General features: G+C 42.0%; 2 protein-coding genes across 5 annotated transcripts in view; one reads left to right on the top strand and one right to left on the bottom strand.

The window, feature by feature from the left end:
* col18a1b (collagen type XVIII alpha 1 chain b) overlaps positions 1-10,657 on the top strand; it is a gene marked incomplete at its 5' end in the record, with an annotated part of 33,713 nt that extends 23,056 nt beyond the window's left edge. The window contains 17 exons of the mRNA XM_080527282.1: positions 196-273; positions 554-589; positions 803-856; positions 962-1,033; positions 1,142-1,207; positions 1,309-1,339; positions 1,455-1,508; positions 1,653-1,687; positions 1,803-1,928; positions 2,348-2,501; positions 2,625-2,689; positions 3,184-3,312; positions 3,444-3,476; positions 3,581-4,057; positions 4,223-4,420; positions 5,388-5,503; positions 5,659-10,657. Coding sequence (XP_080383408.1) covers positions 196-273; positions 554-589; positions 803-856; positions 962-1,033; positions 1,142-1,207; positions 1,309-1,339; positions 1,455-1,508; positions 1,653-1,687; positions 1,803-1,928; positions 2,348-2,501; positions 2,625-2,689; positions 3,184-3,312; positions 3,444-3,476; positions 3,581-4,057; positions 4,223-4,420; positions 5,388-5,503; positions 5,659-5,872 — 1,938 coding nt within the window. The 3' untranslated portion in view covers positions 5,873-10,657. The remainder of the gene's footprint in view (positions 1-195; positions 274-553; positions 590-802; positions 857-961; positions 1,034-1,141; positions 1,208-1,308; positions 1,340-1,454; positions 1,509-1,652; positions 1,688-1,802; positions 1,929-2,347; positions 2,502-2,624; positions 2,690-3,183; positions 3,313-3,443; positions 3,477-3,580; positions 4,058-4,222; positions 4,421-5,387; positions 5,504-5,658) is intronic.
* On the bottom strand, positions 9,305-17,286 carry slc19a1 (solute carrier family 19 member 1). 4 transcript variants are annotated; one of them, XM_080525305.1, is made up of 6 exons: positions 17,212-17,286; positions 15,881-16,520; positions 13,438-14,233; positions 12,831-13,023; positions 12,011-12,152; positions 9,305-11,191 (listed from the first exon to the last, which is right to left on the bottom strand). In XM_080525305.1, the coding sequence occupies exons 2-6, from the start codon at positions 16,208-16,210 to the stop codon at positions 10,991-10,993; spliced, it is 1,662 nt and encodes a 553-aa protein (XP_080381431.1). In that variant the 5' UTR covers positions 16,211-16,520; positions 17,212-17,286; the 3' UTR covers positions 9,305-10,990. The 4 variants fall into 4 exon arrangements, with proteins under 4 accessions (XP_080381431.1, XP_080381433.1, XP_080381432.1 ...); XM_080525307.1 differs by having other exon boundaries at positions 12,893-13,023; XM_080525306.1 differs by having other exon boundaries at positions 15,881-16,378; positions 17,212-17,283.
* Positions 17,287-17,954: the final 668 nt, after the last annotated feature.

The raw sequence follows: 17,954 nt of genomic DNA, 5'->3' as shown, positions 1-17,954 counted from the left end.
TGTGTATGTATTTAAAATGAGATGTTAGTGTGTATGTGCAGCATGTCTCAAATAGAAACAGTTCCTAAATTAGTGCTGCAGATAATGTGGATGGCAGAATTGATTTGAATGTAAAATGTTCATCATTTTTTATTAACGCTATGTGTGTAGTCTGGATGGGTGTAACATCACATCTTCTCTATGTTGTCTATTCAGGGGCAGAAGGGAGAGGCCGGCATAGTTTTAGGGCCTGATGGAAGACCGCAGTACCTAGGTGGGCTGGCAGGAGAGCAGGTAAGAACATTGCTCCCAGTCTCCAGTGTCAAATGTGTCTTATGCCTATAGAACCTTGAGGTAAAAACCCAAACCAGTTTTACGTGGTAACATTTTACATGTCCCCTTATTGCATACTTCTGCAGTGTAAAAAATCAAGCTCATCGTCATTATTTGTGAACCCACATGTTCCTTTGGACCTTGCTCCTAGTTAAACATGATGTAGAAAAGTGTTTGTCTACCCTTTAGTATGTGCAATGTTACATTCATGTTTGTTCTACCCTTCGACCTCTGTGTGTAGGGAGATCGGGGACTTCCTGGACCTGAGGGGCCACCGGTAAGTATAGCCAGCCTTTACACAGACATGCTGCATCCATGTTTATCAAGCATTGAAGTTAGGGAAACGATGCAGATGCTTGTGTAGAAATATATGGCTCAGTATAACCTCTTTAATGACATACTGTAGGTCACTCCAGCAGCTCCAATTGTAAACTAGACAATGAGAGTATAAGTTACCAGTCAAATATTTTCTTTCCTTCTGTCTCCATAGGGTCAGTTTGGTCCTGCTGGTATCAAGGGAGAAATAGGACTTCCTGGTCGACCGGTGAGGACCCCTGTTGAGATACTATTGTAGTGCCCTACATATAATACAAGTGTACATCCCTGCAATCTGGACAGAGCTATGATGCACTGCTGGTGTTGGTTGTAGGGTCGTCCTGGTGTGAACGGGAACCATGGAGAGAAGGGGGAATCAGCCTCAGGGACAGGATACGGATACCCAGTAAGTATGATACTTTGACGACTTAGATCGGTTTGATCATCAGGTTGCTTTGGTTCAATCGTAGTGCATGTGCCACAGCCCTAACCCAGAATGATTCTTGGCTTCTAGGGTGTTCCAGGCCCACCTGGCCCACCTGGACCTCCCGGACCCGCAGTGTCAGCGGATGGATTCAACGTGAGTAGAAACAAGTCACTAGACCTGCCTGGGTTGAATACATTATGTCAAATACTTGGCAATAGAAGGTCTAGTGCACTAACTAATTTCTTCCATTTCAGAGGTATGATGACAGCTCAAGGTTCTATCCCGGTACGTCAACTCCTAATTCTGCTCAGTCCCAAATTCCAACATAATCAATATATTTTGTGGAAACAAAATATATCTCTGCATATAATGATGGCTAACACAGTCGTCTTCCCATTAGCTTCCAAAGGTGATAAAGGAGATCGAGGAACGTCAGGAATACCGGGAATACCAGGTGCTAATTTAAATAACGATTGCTCTTTACTGAATTAATAGTCTACCATATCTCAACTAGTTGCAATGAACACTTTATTATAGCCTTCATATTAGCTTGTAACATATGGAGATTATCACTATAAATGTATACCTTCCATCCTAGGCCTCACCTCAAACTTTGACATCTACACTTTCAAGGTAAGCTTCATCACTCTTAAGTCCCCTCATTACTGTCTTATACTCTTATTGTACAGTATGTGAGTTTGGTGTGAGCTGCAACATGGACGAGTGAGTTTGGTGTCTCTCTCAACAGAATGAGATGAAGGGAGAGCGAGGAGACATCGGCATGAAGGGGGAGAAGGGAGAGTCAAGTGGAGGCCATTATGATTCCCGTTATGGATGGGGTGGACACGGAACCCCCGGGAACCCAGGACTGCCAGTAAGAACAACCAATCAATAATGATAACAACAGTAGTTTTACAGCACACTTCATGTAACATTTTATCAGATCTTTCTATGTTTTGTATCAACAAACATTTGAAGTACAGTATGTAATTATAGTTAATGACACCTGTGAGACATTGAGAGAGTGTTGGATTGGCAATTCCTGCCGGACAAAGTTTATGCAGGCTTTTGTTACAGTCCTGTACTCACACACGTCACCACAGTCTGAGATGGAGACCATGTATAAATTATTATTTGAAGTGTTAGAGCTGGGCTAGAATAAAAAGCCTGCGCACACTGCTTGACCATGCTTGACCATTATCACTCCCCGCTCCAAATTACCACCATGCCCATGTCTATGTGCAAATCCTTTAAGGGAAATAAAGTTCTATCGATGGGTTCTCATCTCCCCAGGGTCCAAAGGGCGATTCCATCATAGGCCCCCCAGGCCCACCGGGCCAACCAGGTCACCCAGGGAGCGGTTATGAAGGCCGGCAAGGGCCTGCAGGACAACCAGGGCCCCCTGGACCTCCAGGATCATCTCCTGGGGCTTACAGGCCATCACAGAGTGAGTGATACGCACACACACTTATACACACACACACACACACACACACACACAATCTAATTCTTTGTGGTTACATACACAACTGTCATCTTCAGTTAAAATGTTATGTTTTTTATATCTTAGCCATCACTATCCCTGGACCCCCAGGCCCCCCAGGGCCACCAGGAACATCTGGTCAGTCCTCTGGGGTGAGTTAGGAACTCCTACTACGACCCTAACCCACCACCAACTTGTGACGTTAGAATGATAAGGTTCTATCTCCATTTTTGGTCAAAATTTAGTTTTTTACATAATCTGATCCATTAGGTGTTTATTAATGCCTGTGTGGTGTTATTTTTTAAATTTTGACATTTTTTAGTTAGTAATTAATCAAATACAAAGGTTCCATCTCACAAAACATAATGGAATGTAAAAACTTTGACACTCAATATCTCTGAACTACCCTAAACGGAGATAGAACCTTATAATTCTAAGCTCACAAACTGCTTCCAAGTCAATGTCTGCATCCGAAATGACACCTTATTCCATCATAATATGATGTAGTAGTACACTATTTATGGTCAGAGCTATATTATTTTAAAAAAGTAGCTCACTATATGGAATTTGAGATTTAGCCAGTATGATGTGTACAGCATGCCACATGCATGTTGTGACATTAGCAGCGTATCGTCCTTGTCTGCAGGTGATGGTGTTGAGGTCGTATGACACTATGACAGCCACAGCCAGAAGACAGGCTGAAGGAACGCTGGTGTATTTAGTGGACGAAACCGATTTCTACATTCGAGTGAGAGACGGATTCCGGCAAATCCAGGTACAGTATTCGACAGTATACAGCACCTTTCTAAAACAGAATGAAATATAGGCCTACTGTTTATATCCTGTAGATACAGACACAATTATACATGCATATCACATGTAAACATTTTTTACTCTCTCTTTCAGCTTGGACATCACATACCTTTACCCCCTAGCGAGGTGAGTCAATCACTTCCGAAATGCCCTTAATGTTATTGGAAGGATATACTGTATCTCTTGAGTATTATTTTCACACATTGTGGATCATCTCTATTTACATCTAGGGCAATGAGGTGGCAGCTGTCGAACCTCCTCCTGTCGTCCACTATTCCCCGGACCACACGTACCACACTGAGCCACCCAGACAGCCAGATCACGCCCAGCCAGACCCACGGTACCCATCACAGCCAGACCCACGGTACCCATCACAGCCAGACCCACGGTACCCATCACAGCCAGACCCACGGTACCCATCCCAGCCAGACCCACGGTACCCATCCCAGCCAGACCCACGGTACCCCGCACAGCCAGACCCACGGTACCCCGCACAGTCAGAACCCAGATACCCGACACCCACTGACCCGCGGTACCCAAGTTATGCAGACCGCTATAATCCTGACCAGCCTGACAGCAGGACCTCGGTTCAGACAGGCCCTCAGCACCCGGTTCATCCACCCCACCGCCACCATACCACCCCCCAGCGCAGGCCCAGTCCACCTGAGCCCGAGACCCCTGTCCACGAACACACATCAGGTCCTGGGGTGAGTAGACATGCAGTCATCAGTCTGCACACAGGGTGTACTAGGTCCATACTGTCAGCAGGCCTGCGTCAATTACATTTTTTGCTTGATTTAGCTTGGAGTTTGCACTTTTGGGACTTTTCCATTGGTTACATTTTCTAACCCAGCCTTTTCTGTCTATTTCAGCTTCACCTCATAGCCCTGAACACCCCCAACGATGGTAACATGCGGGGTATCCGAGGCGCCGATTTCCTGTGCTTCAACCAGGCAAGGGCCATAGGGATGAAAGGAACCTTCCGGGCCTTCCTGTCCTCCAGGCTCCAGGATCTGTACAGCATCGTCCGCAAGTCAGACAGGGACCGCCTGACCATAGTCAACCTGAAGGTACTATAGCTAACATTGGTAGAAAAACATGGTATTCAATTGTATACAGTTATCAATATTGATAAATGACTGGCTTAACTATGAATGAATGAATGGACTTTATTGTCATTGCTACAGTACAGGTACCAAACAACGAAATTTATGAGGGGTGGCTCCCCTGGTGTTAGGAAAGGGAAAAAAAAAAACTTTAAAAAAGAAAAAATCACAAGAAGGGAAGGAGCTGGTTTACATAAATAAAGGCTATGTACACTATCCACTGTACTATACTGTACAGATAGACGACTAGGGTTGTCATATTGCACAATAGTATTATTTCACATTTATTTAAAGTGTCACAGTTTGCAGGCTTGAAATGTACATGTTTGTGCCTCAGCACTACACCTGATTTTTTTCAGTCCTAGCTGACTGTAACTAGCTGATACAGTGCCCTGCGTAAGTAATGGGACAGTGAAGAGTCTTTTCTTCTTTCAACACAACATTTAGAGTAATCAGACAATTACTATGAGGTTAAAGTAGAGATTCTCTGCTTTTATTTGATGGTATTTGTGTACATATTGTCTTCACCATTTCGAAATTACACCACTTTTTATGCATGGGCCCCTTTTTTCAGGGTACCTTAAAGCAAATGCAAAACCTACAATCAATACTAGACATTGACAGCTCTCTTATGCCTGCACAAATGATGTGAGGGAACACGCCTGACTTACCAGAAACACCTGTCAAGCCAATTGTCCCATTACTTTTGGGTAATAACACATAGTGTTTTTCTGAATGGCTAAACCAATATGTACACAAATATCATAAAATAAACGTTGTCAATCTCTACTTTAACCTCATAGTAAAATCCAAACGTATGCAGTGTATAGCCAAAAGATTTATGCAGGGCATGAATTTAGTCTTTTTCCATCACATGTTGTATGTTCATGCTGTGTTTTGCGATAGCACACAATAACATTGCTATCCTTAGGACGAGGTCCTGTTTGACAGCTGGGACTCTATCTTCAGTGACTCTGAGGGCAAAATGAAGGAGAATGTTCCCATTTACTCCTTTGATGGCAGAGACATTCTCAGAGACAATAATTGGTAAGCCACAGTTCACATAGCACTAAGGGTTCCATTTTCACATTTGGCTAACTTGCAGAGATGCTACCATTAATGATTGTATTACACTAAATATGTGCCTGAATTTATTTCCATACATGTTGATTCTCCAACGTGTACCCTCCTTCCTCTCTTAGGCCAGAGAAGATGGTCTGGCATGGTTCGTCCAACAGAGGGCGCCACCATGTGGATAACTACTGTGAGACGTGGAGGCTTGGGGAGCGGGAGGTGACGGGCATGGCCTCGTCTCTGCAAGGTGGCCATCTACTACAGCAGAACCCCAGCAGTTGTTCCAGCTCCTTTGTGGTGCTGTGTATTGAGAACAGCTACGTCGGCCACAACAAAAGATAGGCCTGAGACACACTCACAGCGCACATGAGCGCGCGCACACACACACACACACACACACACACACACACACACACACACACACACACACACACACACACACACACACACACACACACACAGGCAGATACAAGAAACAGGTTTAACCTCACCTGTACTTGCCATCCTAAAGTCCTCTAGTCCACACACACTCACAGTATATGGTGCTTTGTATATAGAACAGTACACTGTCCAGTGTCTGACTCACAGTATTCAGTATTCCTACAATGAAGAGTCCAAGAAGATACCAGTTTTCCAAGAGAACACACATATATGATTCTTCTTGCGCAGTAAGAAAACTGTTCAATTTGTCGATGTTTCAATTTCACACTATTGACATTGATTTGTTGAAGATTAGTCCATACATTAATAAATACTTGCAACATGCAAGAAGAATCATGTTTTGATGTCCTCTTGGAACCCCACTAGCTGCATTTCACTGAATTAGGGCTTAGTCCAGCTGACCAAATAGCCACGTATCCACAACATCGACTTGGTACTGTGCATGGAGAACAGTCACAACCAGGCATAAATGAACCCCCAACCTCCCTGCCCCATGTCCTGTTGCACTGATTGCAGCTGACAAAACAGCCTCCATGCACGCGCATGCACGAGCACGAGCATGTGCACTCACACACACACATACTCACACACACACACATACTCACACACACACACACACACACACACACACACACACACACACACACACACACACACAAAATGTATTGATCTTTTGATCCCTCTAATGCCTGTCATTCCAAACCTGTAATTGTAAAATACTGATCAGTTAAAACTTCTGGAAAGTTTATTTGAACTTACTGTATATCCAGTCACAAAACTCAAGCAAAATACCTAATGACGTTCCAAAATTATTAAGGCACATGTCTGCCAGAGGACAAGCTAAATGTTGGAGTATTGTACATGAAATGTATTTTTGTTCATTTTATCCAATGTTGTCATTTTGTATTCACTTTTTTATAAAAATGTGTTGTAATCTGTACATTTAACCACTTTTTAGCACTATGTATAATTGTCTTAAATGTTGGATTTTCTTTAACTGTTGGACATGCAAGGGAAGAGGATATTTCAAATGATGTTTTGATAACAACAACGTTTTTAGTGTTCAGTACGTATTTATTTTTGATTAACACAAAAGTTGTTTTTAATAGTTATGCTTTTCAATATGGGACTCTATTGACCAGTGTTCTTCTACATAGCTTCCCAAAAGGGAAAAGAACAGTCATGAATCAAGCACTAGAAAGAGAAAACAAGGCTGGCCACATGTGGTGTTTTTTTATAACCAGAAAGCATAACAAGTATCAAAACTGACAAAATATTACATAAACAAGACATAAATGTGCTTGTTCATTTTGCATTTCCAAAACAAGTGCATGCGTATGCACACTCGCTGTATGGTTACAGTTGACAGGGTTATGTTCCCTTTCCTTTAGAACTTAAAAAAGAGTTTTGTAACCCACATTTGTAAAAGACAAGCATTCACCTGGCATTTGAAAGTAGGACTTAAATGTTATGGCCATTTTATACTGTACTTAAAAAATGGCTGGTTTGTCACAGATTAGGGCTCTCATGTCATTATAAATCATTCTCAATAGCTTTACTAGTGGACCATTTTATGTTGTTCTATGAATCATGGGCCTGCAATAAAATTCCTATGCCATAGATACATGGAATGTCGTCATTGCAGATAAACGATAAACATGCCTCTTCACATATTCACAGATGAAATACTATTCTATATGAACATTGTCAATAGAAAATAGAAAGTAGTCAATAGTCACTGCAGATATAGCCTACATGATTGTCGAGAGCTGCCACATATCCACAGATGATCCATTCTGCTCATAACTATTTGTTATGAACATTCTGGAATGTTCTATCTCAGCGGCTAAACCACTGAACCGAGGGGTTGTTTCCTCAGGTGACGTACGTATGGTGCCGTTTCTCTCAGTCTTCAACTTTTAGGACAGACCAATGAATAACAAACAAATCTTACACATTTCTTTTTTTACTGATTTATTTGTAAATCAAAAATAAAATGTTTCACAAACGTTGCTTATGATATTCAGTGTCTTTTCTTACAGCAACACGTTTCACAGTCATTCACCAGAACTTTATGCTCTGCATTGATTTAAATCAGTGTGACAATAGAAATATTGTGACAACTACTACAGCATACCTATAAAACTCATTAGTTAGTACACGTCATGGCAGATTTTCATTAGTCATTTTAATCCTTTATGACCTGTACAATCAGTAATTTTGACGAACCTACTGTAGGCCTGATCACTATGGGTCAAATCCTTTAAAGTTCAAGTTAGAATTCAGTCCAATTTTACTATGGTGTTCCCCTGACCAAGGTTAAGCCTAAACCATGACTAAATAACAAAAGCTAAATATCTAAATATTAATATTAAGCTAAATATTTGAGTCTATAAGTCTTGAATTACCGAAATATCCAGGCATATTTTGATAGATCTTGTGAGTTACCAAAAATAAGCCTGGATTTTCCTTCATTGGCATTGAAGGAATACCCTTCTGGAGTGTGATTAACCTGGATTTGGGAAACCACTACATATGTGACAGGGTCTGGTTAAAAAGTCATCAAGTAGGGCATGGTCATTTTTCAGATAGTTGAGGAAGATGCGCTTATTTGAATGTTGGTACAGCTCAAACCAAATAGTGGAGAAAAGTGAATCAGAACACACGCAAAACAGCTGCTAGTAGGCTAGCACTAAAAAGGAACATCGCTACGAACATCTAACTGCATGTTTATTAGCACATCACAACATGCTGATTGAACATCAACATGCTAAAAACACATAACTACATGATCACACAGTCCTTGCTTTTGAACACGTACTAAAACATAAGTTTGTTTACAAGCCATGTATCACTTACCCAGTAGCCAATGGCAGACGAGACCGTGAATCCAATTCACAAATTATATCAAGTGGGCTCTTCAACTTTCATAATATGCAAAAAACGAAAAAACGTTTTGCTTATTTGCGTGACTTGATATGTGGCCCTATTCACCAGACTGTGTCACATACTCTAATCACACTACAAAACCAAACAACGCTGTACTATACAGTAGTTATATATATATTTAACTGATTTAAATATATATATTTATCCAAAGCGACTTACATTACAGTGAGTGTATATATGGTCCCAGCGGGAATCAAACCTACAACCTAACCATTGTTAGTGCCATGCCCTACCAACTGACCTACAGAGGACCAACCAGTTCAGGTTTGCCCCATAGTGTGTAAAGCCCTCACTGTTCCCAGGTACTTCTTCACTAACAACATTGTCACCCTCTCTACAGATACCCTTAACTGTACAGAACATAGCACAGTTGTGTATTCTGACATCAGTAACTGTAGGTATTTAATACATTGGACAATAGTCAACCTCCTATACAATATAGTACAAAATGTACACTTGTGTACAATGTGACAGCAGTTCAAACTAAAGGTCATATTATAAATAAAATACATTTAAGTAGAATCAAATAAAACACACAATTGTGGGTGTACCATTTAGAGATAGAGATCCAATACCGAGCATCACTATTTACAAAACTGTCATAAAGACTCGTGTGTCGTCGACTGACTCACGAGTGCGGTGGCAACAATAACAACCATGTCTGTGGTATGGAATTACTTCACGCTTGAGAGAGACACTAGTAAAACTGCTTGATGAGTGTTGAGGGATGGTAATAGCATTTCTCATTTCAACACCACCAACTTCATTTGCAATTTGAAGAATTAAGCAATTGCATTGAATTAAATCAATTGAAATAGAATCAAATCATTCCCAAGAATATGCCGTTCCACACCTTGGGCATGGTGTTTACTGTTTTTAGATGGACAAGAATAACGCCAAGAATAGCACACCCACACACAGCAATTGTATACAGCTTTAAAAAATATATATCTCAGTATCGGCCCATACTCAAATCAACTCAGCCGCATTCCTAGACAACCATTAGTTTGTTATACGAATACAACAGCAGGACCTCAAAAGATTAAGGATTATTATAAAAATTACATTCTAAAATCTCTCACTAAAAATTGTTTCAGCAATTCATCTTGTAGTTCACAAAAGCCCTCAAACATTCAAGCCACCCCCATGGATAGACTACAGAGCAAAACATTACCTCATCAACTTCACAGCAAATGTGAAAACTAACAATTTTATGCAGTTTAAATGTCTGCAAGCAATACCATTTTTTTTAAAATGAATCCTTTAGATTGACAAAAGGGCATCCCAGATCCCTCTCACAGGAAGACTGCTATACAGCTAACAATACTGTATGTATTTTTTTAACAAAACAAAAACAAAAACATGAATTAATCAATTCTTTGCAAAGAATCTAATACGGTCAATAATCACCTTTGATAATCTAAGCAGTGATATTTCAACTCCTGCTGACTTTCAGATAAGGAATATTCCATTAACAACATTGTATGTATTGCAACCATTACAACCTAAATGTCTCAGACCACACTTAAAGCAAACTTTTAACCACTCATAACTGTTAAAAGTTACTCAATAGAACATTTCCTATAATTCGAACCTAGTTTTTATTCCTGGCACTGGTAAGAGAAAAAAGTGTCCCTGTGTGAAATGTTGCACTTTTTAGAATATCTTGGCTCTGTGCTCGGGATGGGATTTCTTTTTCACTGGAATTGTGAAAAGGAATGAGTAAAGCATTTGCAATAGTTTTGCAAAAAGTTCCAAATGTGTGTTTCTACCGTGAGAGAAATTAGTCAACCAGGAATTTGCTTTTTATGCATATATCAGGCTATGGCTCCATTTCGAGCCGAAAAAATTAAGGTAAAAAATACTTTACGTAGCTTGTAATTTCATCGTATAGAAGGTTTAAGGCACTAGGGGCTTAGAGTGTTATTGTTCGGTAATACTCGTAAAACCAATCTAAAAACACTGTCACCAAAAGTCCCAATCACGTAAATATTTAAAGTGTCTTGTTAAGTTCGAGGTTGAGTGATGGGGGATGTCACTCTGTGGGAGGGGGCCATCATGTCCCAAAGCTTAGTCCTTGACATTGTTTCCATTCGAGAGAGGTTCTGTCTCAGAAGGGACCACCACAGGGCTGAGCTCGGTGGGTGTGGCCTGTTCTGTAGTCCCTCCCTCTCCTCCTGATTGGTTCCTGTAGTGGTGAATGATGACATAGGCAGCGCATGCCAGGTAGATAACTGTCAGGAAGGCGAAGTAGAAAAAGTAGACCAGGAACTGTAAAACAAACAAAAACAAAAAACGGTAAAATTCCCATTTGCATTCAAGTGTCAAATTCAAAAGCGAGGTCATAGGTTGAGCATCAGGTTTTTGAGTTGTTATTGACAGAAGTCTCCATCTCTGTAGTAGGTAGGAGTCCTCCTCCTAGGTAGGTTGTTAAATGTACTTCTTGACTAATTCCACAAACTGTAAGAAGTGACATGTGAAGTATGTGATGTGACGTGAAGTATGTGATGTGACATCCCTGCAGTTGTGAAGGCTGTTTTAACAGGGTTTATAGAATATAGAACACAATCTGATTGGTTGACAGCTGTGTATATTCACAATATAACACTGCGGCCATTGATAATTACACTTTCTCTTCTCCATCTTGTTTTTCCACGTTTTTATACATTATTTGATACATACATGCATATCAACTATGGTGGATTACCAGCGCAGCGAACGCCTTTGATAGTTACAATGTGTCCAGCCACTGTAACATTGATAAGTGAACGTTGCCATGCATTATCAGCAAGCAATTGTGCCAATAAAATAATATACTACAGTTACAGTTACATTTATAATATACTACAGCCTCTCGTGCTTTATTGCTTACTTATACAGCCTCTGTAGGTTACGTACAGAAAAAGTTGTATCGGCGCTGATTTCATAGCTGTGTGCTGCAATTAGACTTGCAAAACATTACATATTGTCGGCTTTTTTTGTAGAAAGCCTGTGTGTGTGTGTGTAAAAGATTTAGAAACGGCACGGCTGTTACAAGTGACAGCAAAAATAACGTGTGTGTGTGTTCACATTTTTGCATTTTGGTCTTACCTGGGAGTGCACAGGCAGTCCAAGGCCATGCTTGTCTGCTATGATGAGGACGACGATGGTCTTGAGAATGGTCCCCAGGAACGTGTTGACCCCAAAAACCAGGGCACACAGCTCCTTGGTGAGAGATGAGGCTATCTGGAAACTAGAGGTACCACAGCAGTAGGACAGGAATTGGTCAGTTTAGACAAGACAATCATGGTTGGAGCCTCAAGTTCAATAATAACTAAAAATACTTTATGACTGTGTCCTACTTGAGATAAGAGAAGGGTTTCGGATGCTCCTGGCTCTTTAAACCAGTGCCCAAACCAAAATCAAACCACCAATAATGGGTTATGGTTAGGGTTATACGGTATAGCTTTTTTTTTTTTACTCACAGGGTCACCGTAACCCCACCATGGCTGTTCTAGTGTTAAAAAGGACGCTTCTCTAACTTTGTTCCAGGATGAAGTGTTGCATTATCTGTTAGGATCCAGTTTCTGTTTAACCGTAACCTCTTCGCCCTCTTATGCTTAACTCACTAACCAAGATTTCCAGAACACACCACCTAGAGTGCAAGGTTTTTTATTTTGCATTTTCTTGCTTACATGCTTTGATTGGCTACAAAATGATCACAAAATCATAATTTAAGACTTTTTCTTGAATAAAGTCACCCTTGGTACAACTATAAAGTTGACCATTTGGACATCTTTACTCACCCTCAACACTAAATGAGTTAGCGCAGTGTGACCTAAAACAGTGTTGTATTAACACTTACTGTGCAGTGTTTGAAACAGGTATTGAATTGTGAAACGATTGTGAAAATGTGTAGTCACAAACATACATGGCAATAGGCACAAGGAACTGGTAAAAGCCCCTGAAGAGGGAGTAAGCCACGTAGCAGACCCAGATGTTGTCTGTGGTCCCCATGAGGAGCAGCAGGCCTGCCTGCAACGCCGTGATGATGCCGATCACCAGCTCCGACCACACGTTCCACCGGATCTTCACGAAGCCCGCTGAGAATGACGTCATCGCACCTGTGGCAGAGACAGGTTAATAATATACAGCAGTGAATCAGGTGCTCAGCCCAGCACTAACACACAATATTCAACTAGTGGGTGACTGTCAAAGTCAAACCTCAAGGATGAGGAAATGCCTTAATGATACATAGTTTGAGTTTAGTTGTAAACATGCTTTTTAGTTACTCACTTTAGTTATCTTGTCACATGACTGTAGGTCAAAGCCAAAGGGTTTGTCTCAAAGACAACTATCAATTTGGGACAAAATATACTGTGACTGAGGAAACGTGCAACTGAAAGCATGTTCCAACTGGACTTACAACTTACTTGTTAGGTCTTACTTTTTTAAATTAACACTTTTTGTAAGAGTCATTAATGGGCAACAAAAACATTAACCAAGCGAGTCATTGCTGTTGGATTTCGAGCCCTCACCCAGTAGTGTGGAGACCGCTTCCACTCCCCCGTTGTACACATGCTTGTGCTCTGAGGCAGGATACACTTTGTCCCACAATATGTGGACGTAGAACAGCACCAGGTAGTAGCCGGTGGAGTTGAACACCCACCACAGACTCCAGAGCCTAAGGCTGGGCTTCCTCACAACGTTCCTCAACTCCTTCAACATCCGGACAAACACAGAGTCCGTCCAGGAAGAGGCACTTGAGCCCCTAGGTGCTGGTGGGACTACCCCCAGGCCTGCCTCGCCCAGCTTCATCTTGGCCAGCTCTGCCTGGGTGGCATCTTCAGCTGCCAGTTCCCTCTGAGCCTGGCGGTGGGCCTGGTTGAAGAACATGGAGCGTTTGGGCCAGGGCAGGCAGATGGAGAGTACCAGGCCGAAGCTGACAAAGCCCAGAGAGACGGCACTCAGGGTGGCATAGGACATCTCCGCAAAAGAGATGCACAGCTGGCCCAGCACTGAGCTGAAGAACACACCCATGAGGACGGAGGACCGGGAAAAGCTGGCCACGCGTTGGTAGAGCTCCGGCGTCACCAGCGAGAAGATGTAGGAGGAGTAGGCCACTCTGGCTGCCATGGTGATGCCATAAAAGAACTCCATGAACTGCATCTCCAGCATTGAGGAGCCCAAAAGCAGGAGCAGCCATATGGACACATGGCTGAGGCTCTGGAGGATTAGCACAGGCTTGTAGCGCATGAAGTCCGTCAGCAAGAAGACAGGCACCAGCACCACCATGTAGGAGTAGGACAACACTGGGTTGATCTCGTTGGTGACCTGCATGGGGAGATGAAAAAAAACATTTTAAGGTTCCGATTTACTCCCTCAGAGAATCCTTTTGCAGTTATACAACCAGCAGAGGAGGTAGAGTGCATTGGGGGTAGAGTGCATAGTTGGATTGTATCTGCAGCGCAGTATATGAACAAACAGAAGCTCTAGGAAATGGTGAGAAACAACTGTGACTAAACTCCCCAAATTGAAAAGTTAGGTTGATACAATTGGAGGTTTGCATAACACGTTACTGTCCGTATTTTATTTTATTTTTTTACAGATTGATCATTGGACAACAACAAAAATTGGCAAGATAAAATCTTGTTTAGAAAAAGAGCCAGACTCTATGAACTATCATGTATTTTTGTAATGAATTTGCAATGTGACACCATTACATTTAACATTGTTGGCATTTAGCAGACGCCTTTATCCAAAGCAACTTACAACAAATACATTTGTCTAAGTAAGTGAGTCATCTATCCATCAGTCATTGTAAGAAAAGTCATCTCTGCTCGGGCCAGGGGCCATTGGCAGTCATAATGCTAGAAGAAGGAAGACATTAGGCTACAATTAGTGAGCAAGTTAGGGCTAAGCAGGAGAAGAACACATAGGCTCTGAGAAAGGACAGAGGTAGCAGAGAGACAGCTGCAGCCAGCAGAGTCTGAGTCAAATGAGGGGCAAGGGTGAGCATGAGGGTTGTACTGATTGACGTGTTTAATAATGGAAATATTGATTTATTTTTCTGCAGCCAACCAGCTGGGCATTTTTGACCCAGAGAGGAAAAAAGTTACACCTGGCTTGTTAGGAAAGTTGGATCATATTATGTGCAGTGTGCCCACTAAAGTTTTAGTCTACTTTTTTGTTTGCTACAGTAAGGCTGGAATAGGTTATAATTCAAGTCATTAGTAATTCTATAGCAGGGATATTAAACTAGCTTCCAGGACGGAAACTTTGTCATATTATTGAGTGTATATCAGCTATATTCACGTCAATCAAATTGATCTCGATCAATGTACAGCATTCAAAGACACTAAAGTTGGTCATCTTACCAGCTGTCTCCTAAAAAAGATGTCCCTGGGGGGCATGCCGAGCACACCACTAGAGGTCACAATCCCGCCCCCATGGCCAGCCCCCCACCTAAGGCCTTTCATGAGCAAGGAAAAACCCTGGAAACTCCATATGAAGCCATTAAGTTCATTTGTTGCCCCTGAGACCGCCAACGCCAAGTGTGCAGTTACATCGACCAATCCAGTAACACCAGCACTGACCCACTTTGTAGGAATGTGAACTTTGACCACAGTTAGGTGGGTTAGCGCACTCCAACTGTGATTACATTAAAGTCTAGAGGGTGATCCGAATTGTGCAGCTTCATGACAAAGGAGTCATTTTCCATCACTTTCTGGGATTGTGAGGTTGTTCAAGCTGTAGGAAGAACTCTGATTTGACACCTGTGTGTGCGTAGGCATATATCAGGGTAGCAATATCTGTTTTCATTTCAAAGTCATCTACTTTGATATCCCAAAATTTAATGAGCCTCAATTTGAACACTGCATATATTTACTGAGCCAAGCTTAGCTTTTAAGATTATTTGTGCAAGCACGCACGCACAGGCTACAGAAGGTGAGGTGTAGTTATAATATGTGCTTCACTAACCTGCTCCCTGGTGAAGTTCTTCTCTGTGCTGAGCAGATTTGGCGTTATAAACGGCTCCCCGGGTTTCAGCTGCACCATGAACCCATAGAAGCACAGAAACACCACCGACCAGCTATAGGTCCGGGTCCCCGCAGTGTCTGGGGAAGCTTGGCCCTCAGGTGAGGGGACAGCAAGCTCTGGGTCAAGGTCAGGATCTTTCGAAGCTTGGCCCTCAGGTGAGGGGACAGCAAGCTCCGGGTCAAGGTCAGGATCTTTCGAAGCAGGCTCCTTCAGGTCCAGTTCGCCCTCTTCCTTCTCAGCACTGTCCCCACTTGCCATAGCATCCACCATGGTATTGGCTGAACAGTGATACCGAGTTGCAAGTGTGGCCCTTGCTGTGTCAAACTACCATGTGGTATGTTGTTGTTGAGGTAAATAGTGTTTTTCTTTCTGGGTAATCAGTGAAGGTAGACCAGGTGTCCTGCTGCTATCCTTATGCCCTCCATGAAGCATCCAATGCTAAATATTATTGAGGGGGTATGAGAGAACCATTTTAATATTAAATGAAAAGAGAGTTAAAGTGCTACATGTGGCCATTTTGTTTGTACACGTAGGAGAAAAACAAGCCAGTTGCTGACAGCTGGAACGTGTCATTGCAAACCTGTAAAAGATAACAATGTTGACAAATAGTCAGTCTTTACTGTGTATGCTATCTCACATGAAAGGTAACATCTAAACTCTCCTCTGTGTTCTACTATCACTCATCATAACAGTCAAAAAAAGACAGTGAATGTCAATGTTATGTAACGTCTGCAATTATTGGAATGGTTCTATAGAATCACAAACCCTGACAGGTGCTGTCGCTTTGCTAACCTCTTGGAGGAAGGAGGCATCCCAAATGATATTATGGGAACATTTCTCCAACTTTGTTATACTTGCCATGCAAGCTGCGACGAAAGATTAACAATCCGTGCATCCATGGACAGTACGAGACCTGACAGGTCACATTCATATTGCAACACAATTTCAGATTCTATGCCCGTCGATATGGCTAGCTGCTGAACTTTTAACTGATGCTGTTTTTGACTTCTGTGTAATTTGCTTGTTTGCTATGAGAATCGAGCTACTCCGCCAGCGTGTGTGTGTAGTTGGACGGGCTAGAGAACTAGTTAGTTAACCGGCTAGATAACGTGGCTACCAATCTAGCTAGCTAGCCACCTAGTAGTAGCATTTACAATCATGCAAGCTGAAAAGACCCAACCAGCAATACACTTGAGAACCTAGCAAGCTTGTTGAAATATTGTCACAACAACTTCACCCATTCATAAGAAGAGAATGTGTTTGAATCCTACCTGATAATCTATTGCTTCTCCCACAGTGTCTGCTCCTCGACCACTAGACTCACGTGGGCTGTTTATCAAATCTTGCCTGATCTGGGCTGCGTTCCTAAATTCGCTCTGGAAATCTGATCAGCACTTATGGAATGCCTCTTGTCCAATAACATTACTTGGTCTCTTTATGCCGTTGAAACCAGTGTGCACTCCGGCGCTCTCAGAGCAAATTTACGAACGCAAGCCCTGTTCTCTAAGCTCCAATAGTGGAACTCCGCCCATCTACTTCCGGCCAATGTAAATATATGTAAATGAGTATTTCTTCAAAAAAAAGAGCGCCCAAGTTCAACTTTATTTTGCATTTAAACATGGTAAATCGGAGGTCAAGGGAGGGACCACACATTTAATACATAAATATGCTAATCATATTAACAAATATTTATCAATCATAACCATATAATATTTGGTATAGTATTGCCCCAGAAGGGTTTGTAACTGTTCTTATATGGTCATTATTATTATTATTATGGTATTGCCCCCCAGAATAATGGGCTGTACAGAACTAGGTGCACGATCTCACTACTTCCTGAAAGGCAACTGGTATGAACACATCCTGTCTCACTCTATTGGTTTAATTGATTAATCAGCTGTGCGGTAAACCGTTGGAACACACAGTGCACAGCTGATTAATCAATTAAACCAATAGAGTGAGACAGGATATGTTCATGCCAGGTGCCTTTCAGGAAGTAGTGAGATCGTGCACC

Source organism: Nansenia antarctica (genome assembly GCF_963989245.1).
Source record: "Nansenia antarctica genome assembly, chromosome: 3".
NCBI lineage: Eukaryota > Metazoa > Chordata > Actinopteri > Argentiniformes > Microstomatidae > Nansenia > Nansenia antarctica.
This window is presented reverse-complemented; position numbering and strand designations above follow the sequence as displayed.

Coding starts and splice junctions, on each gene's coding strand:
- slc19a1 (XM_080525305.1), bottom strand. CDS start 16,210: ATGGTGGATGCTATGGCAAGTGGGGACAGTGCTGAGAAGGAAGAGGGC. Junction 13,024..13,437: donor AGCGGTCTCCACACTACTGG/GTGAGGGCTCGA, acceptor TCTCTGCCACAG/GTGCGATGACGTCATTCTCA. Junction 12,153..12,830: donor TTCCTTGTGCCTATTGCCAT/GTATGTTTGTGA, acceptor TGGTACCTCTAG/TTTCCAGATAGCCTCATCTC.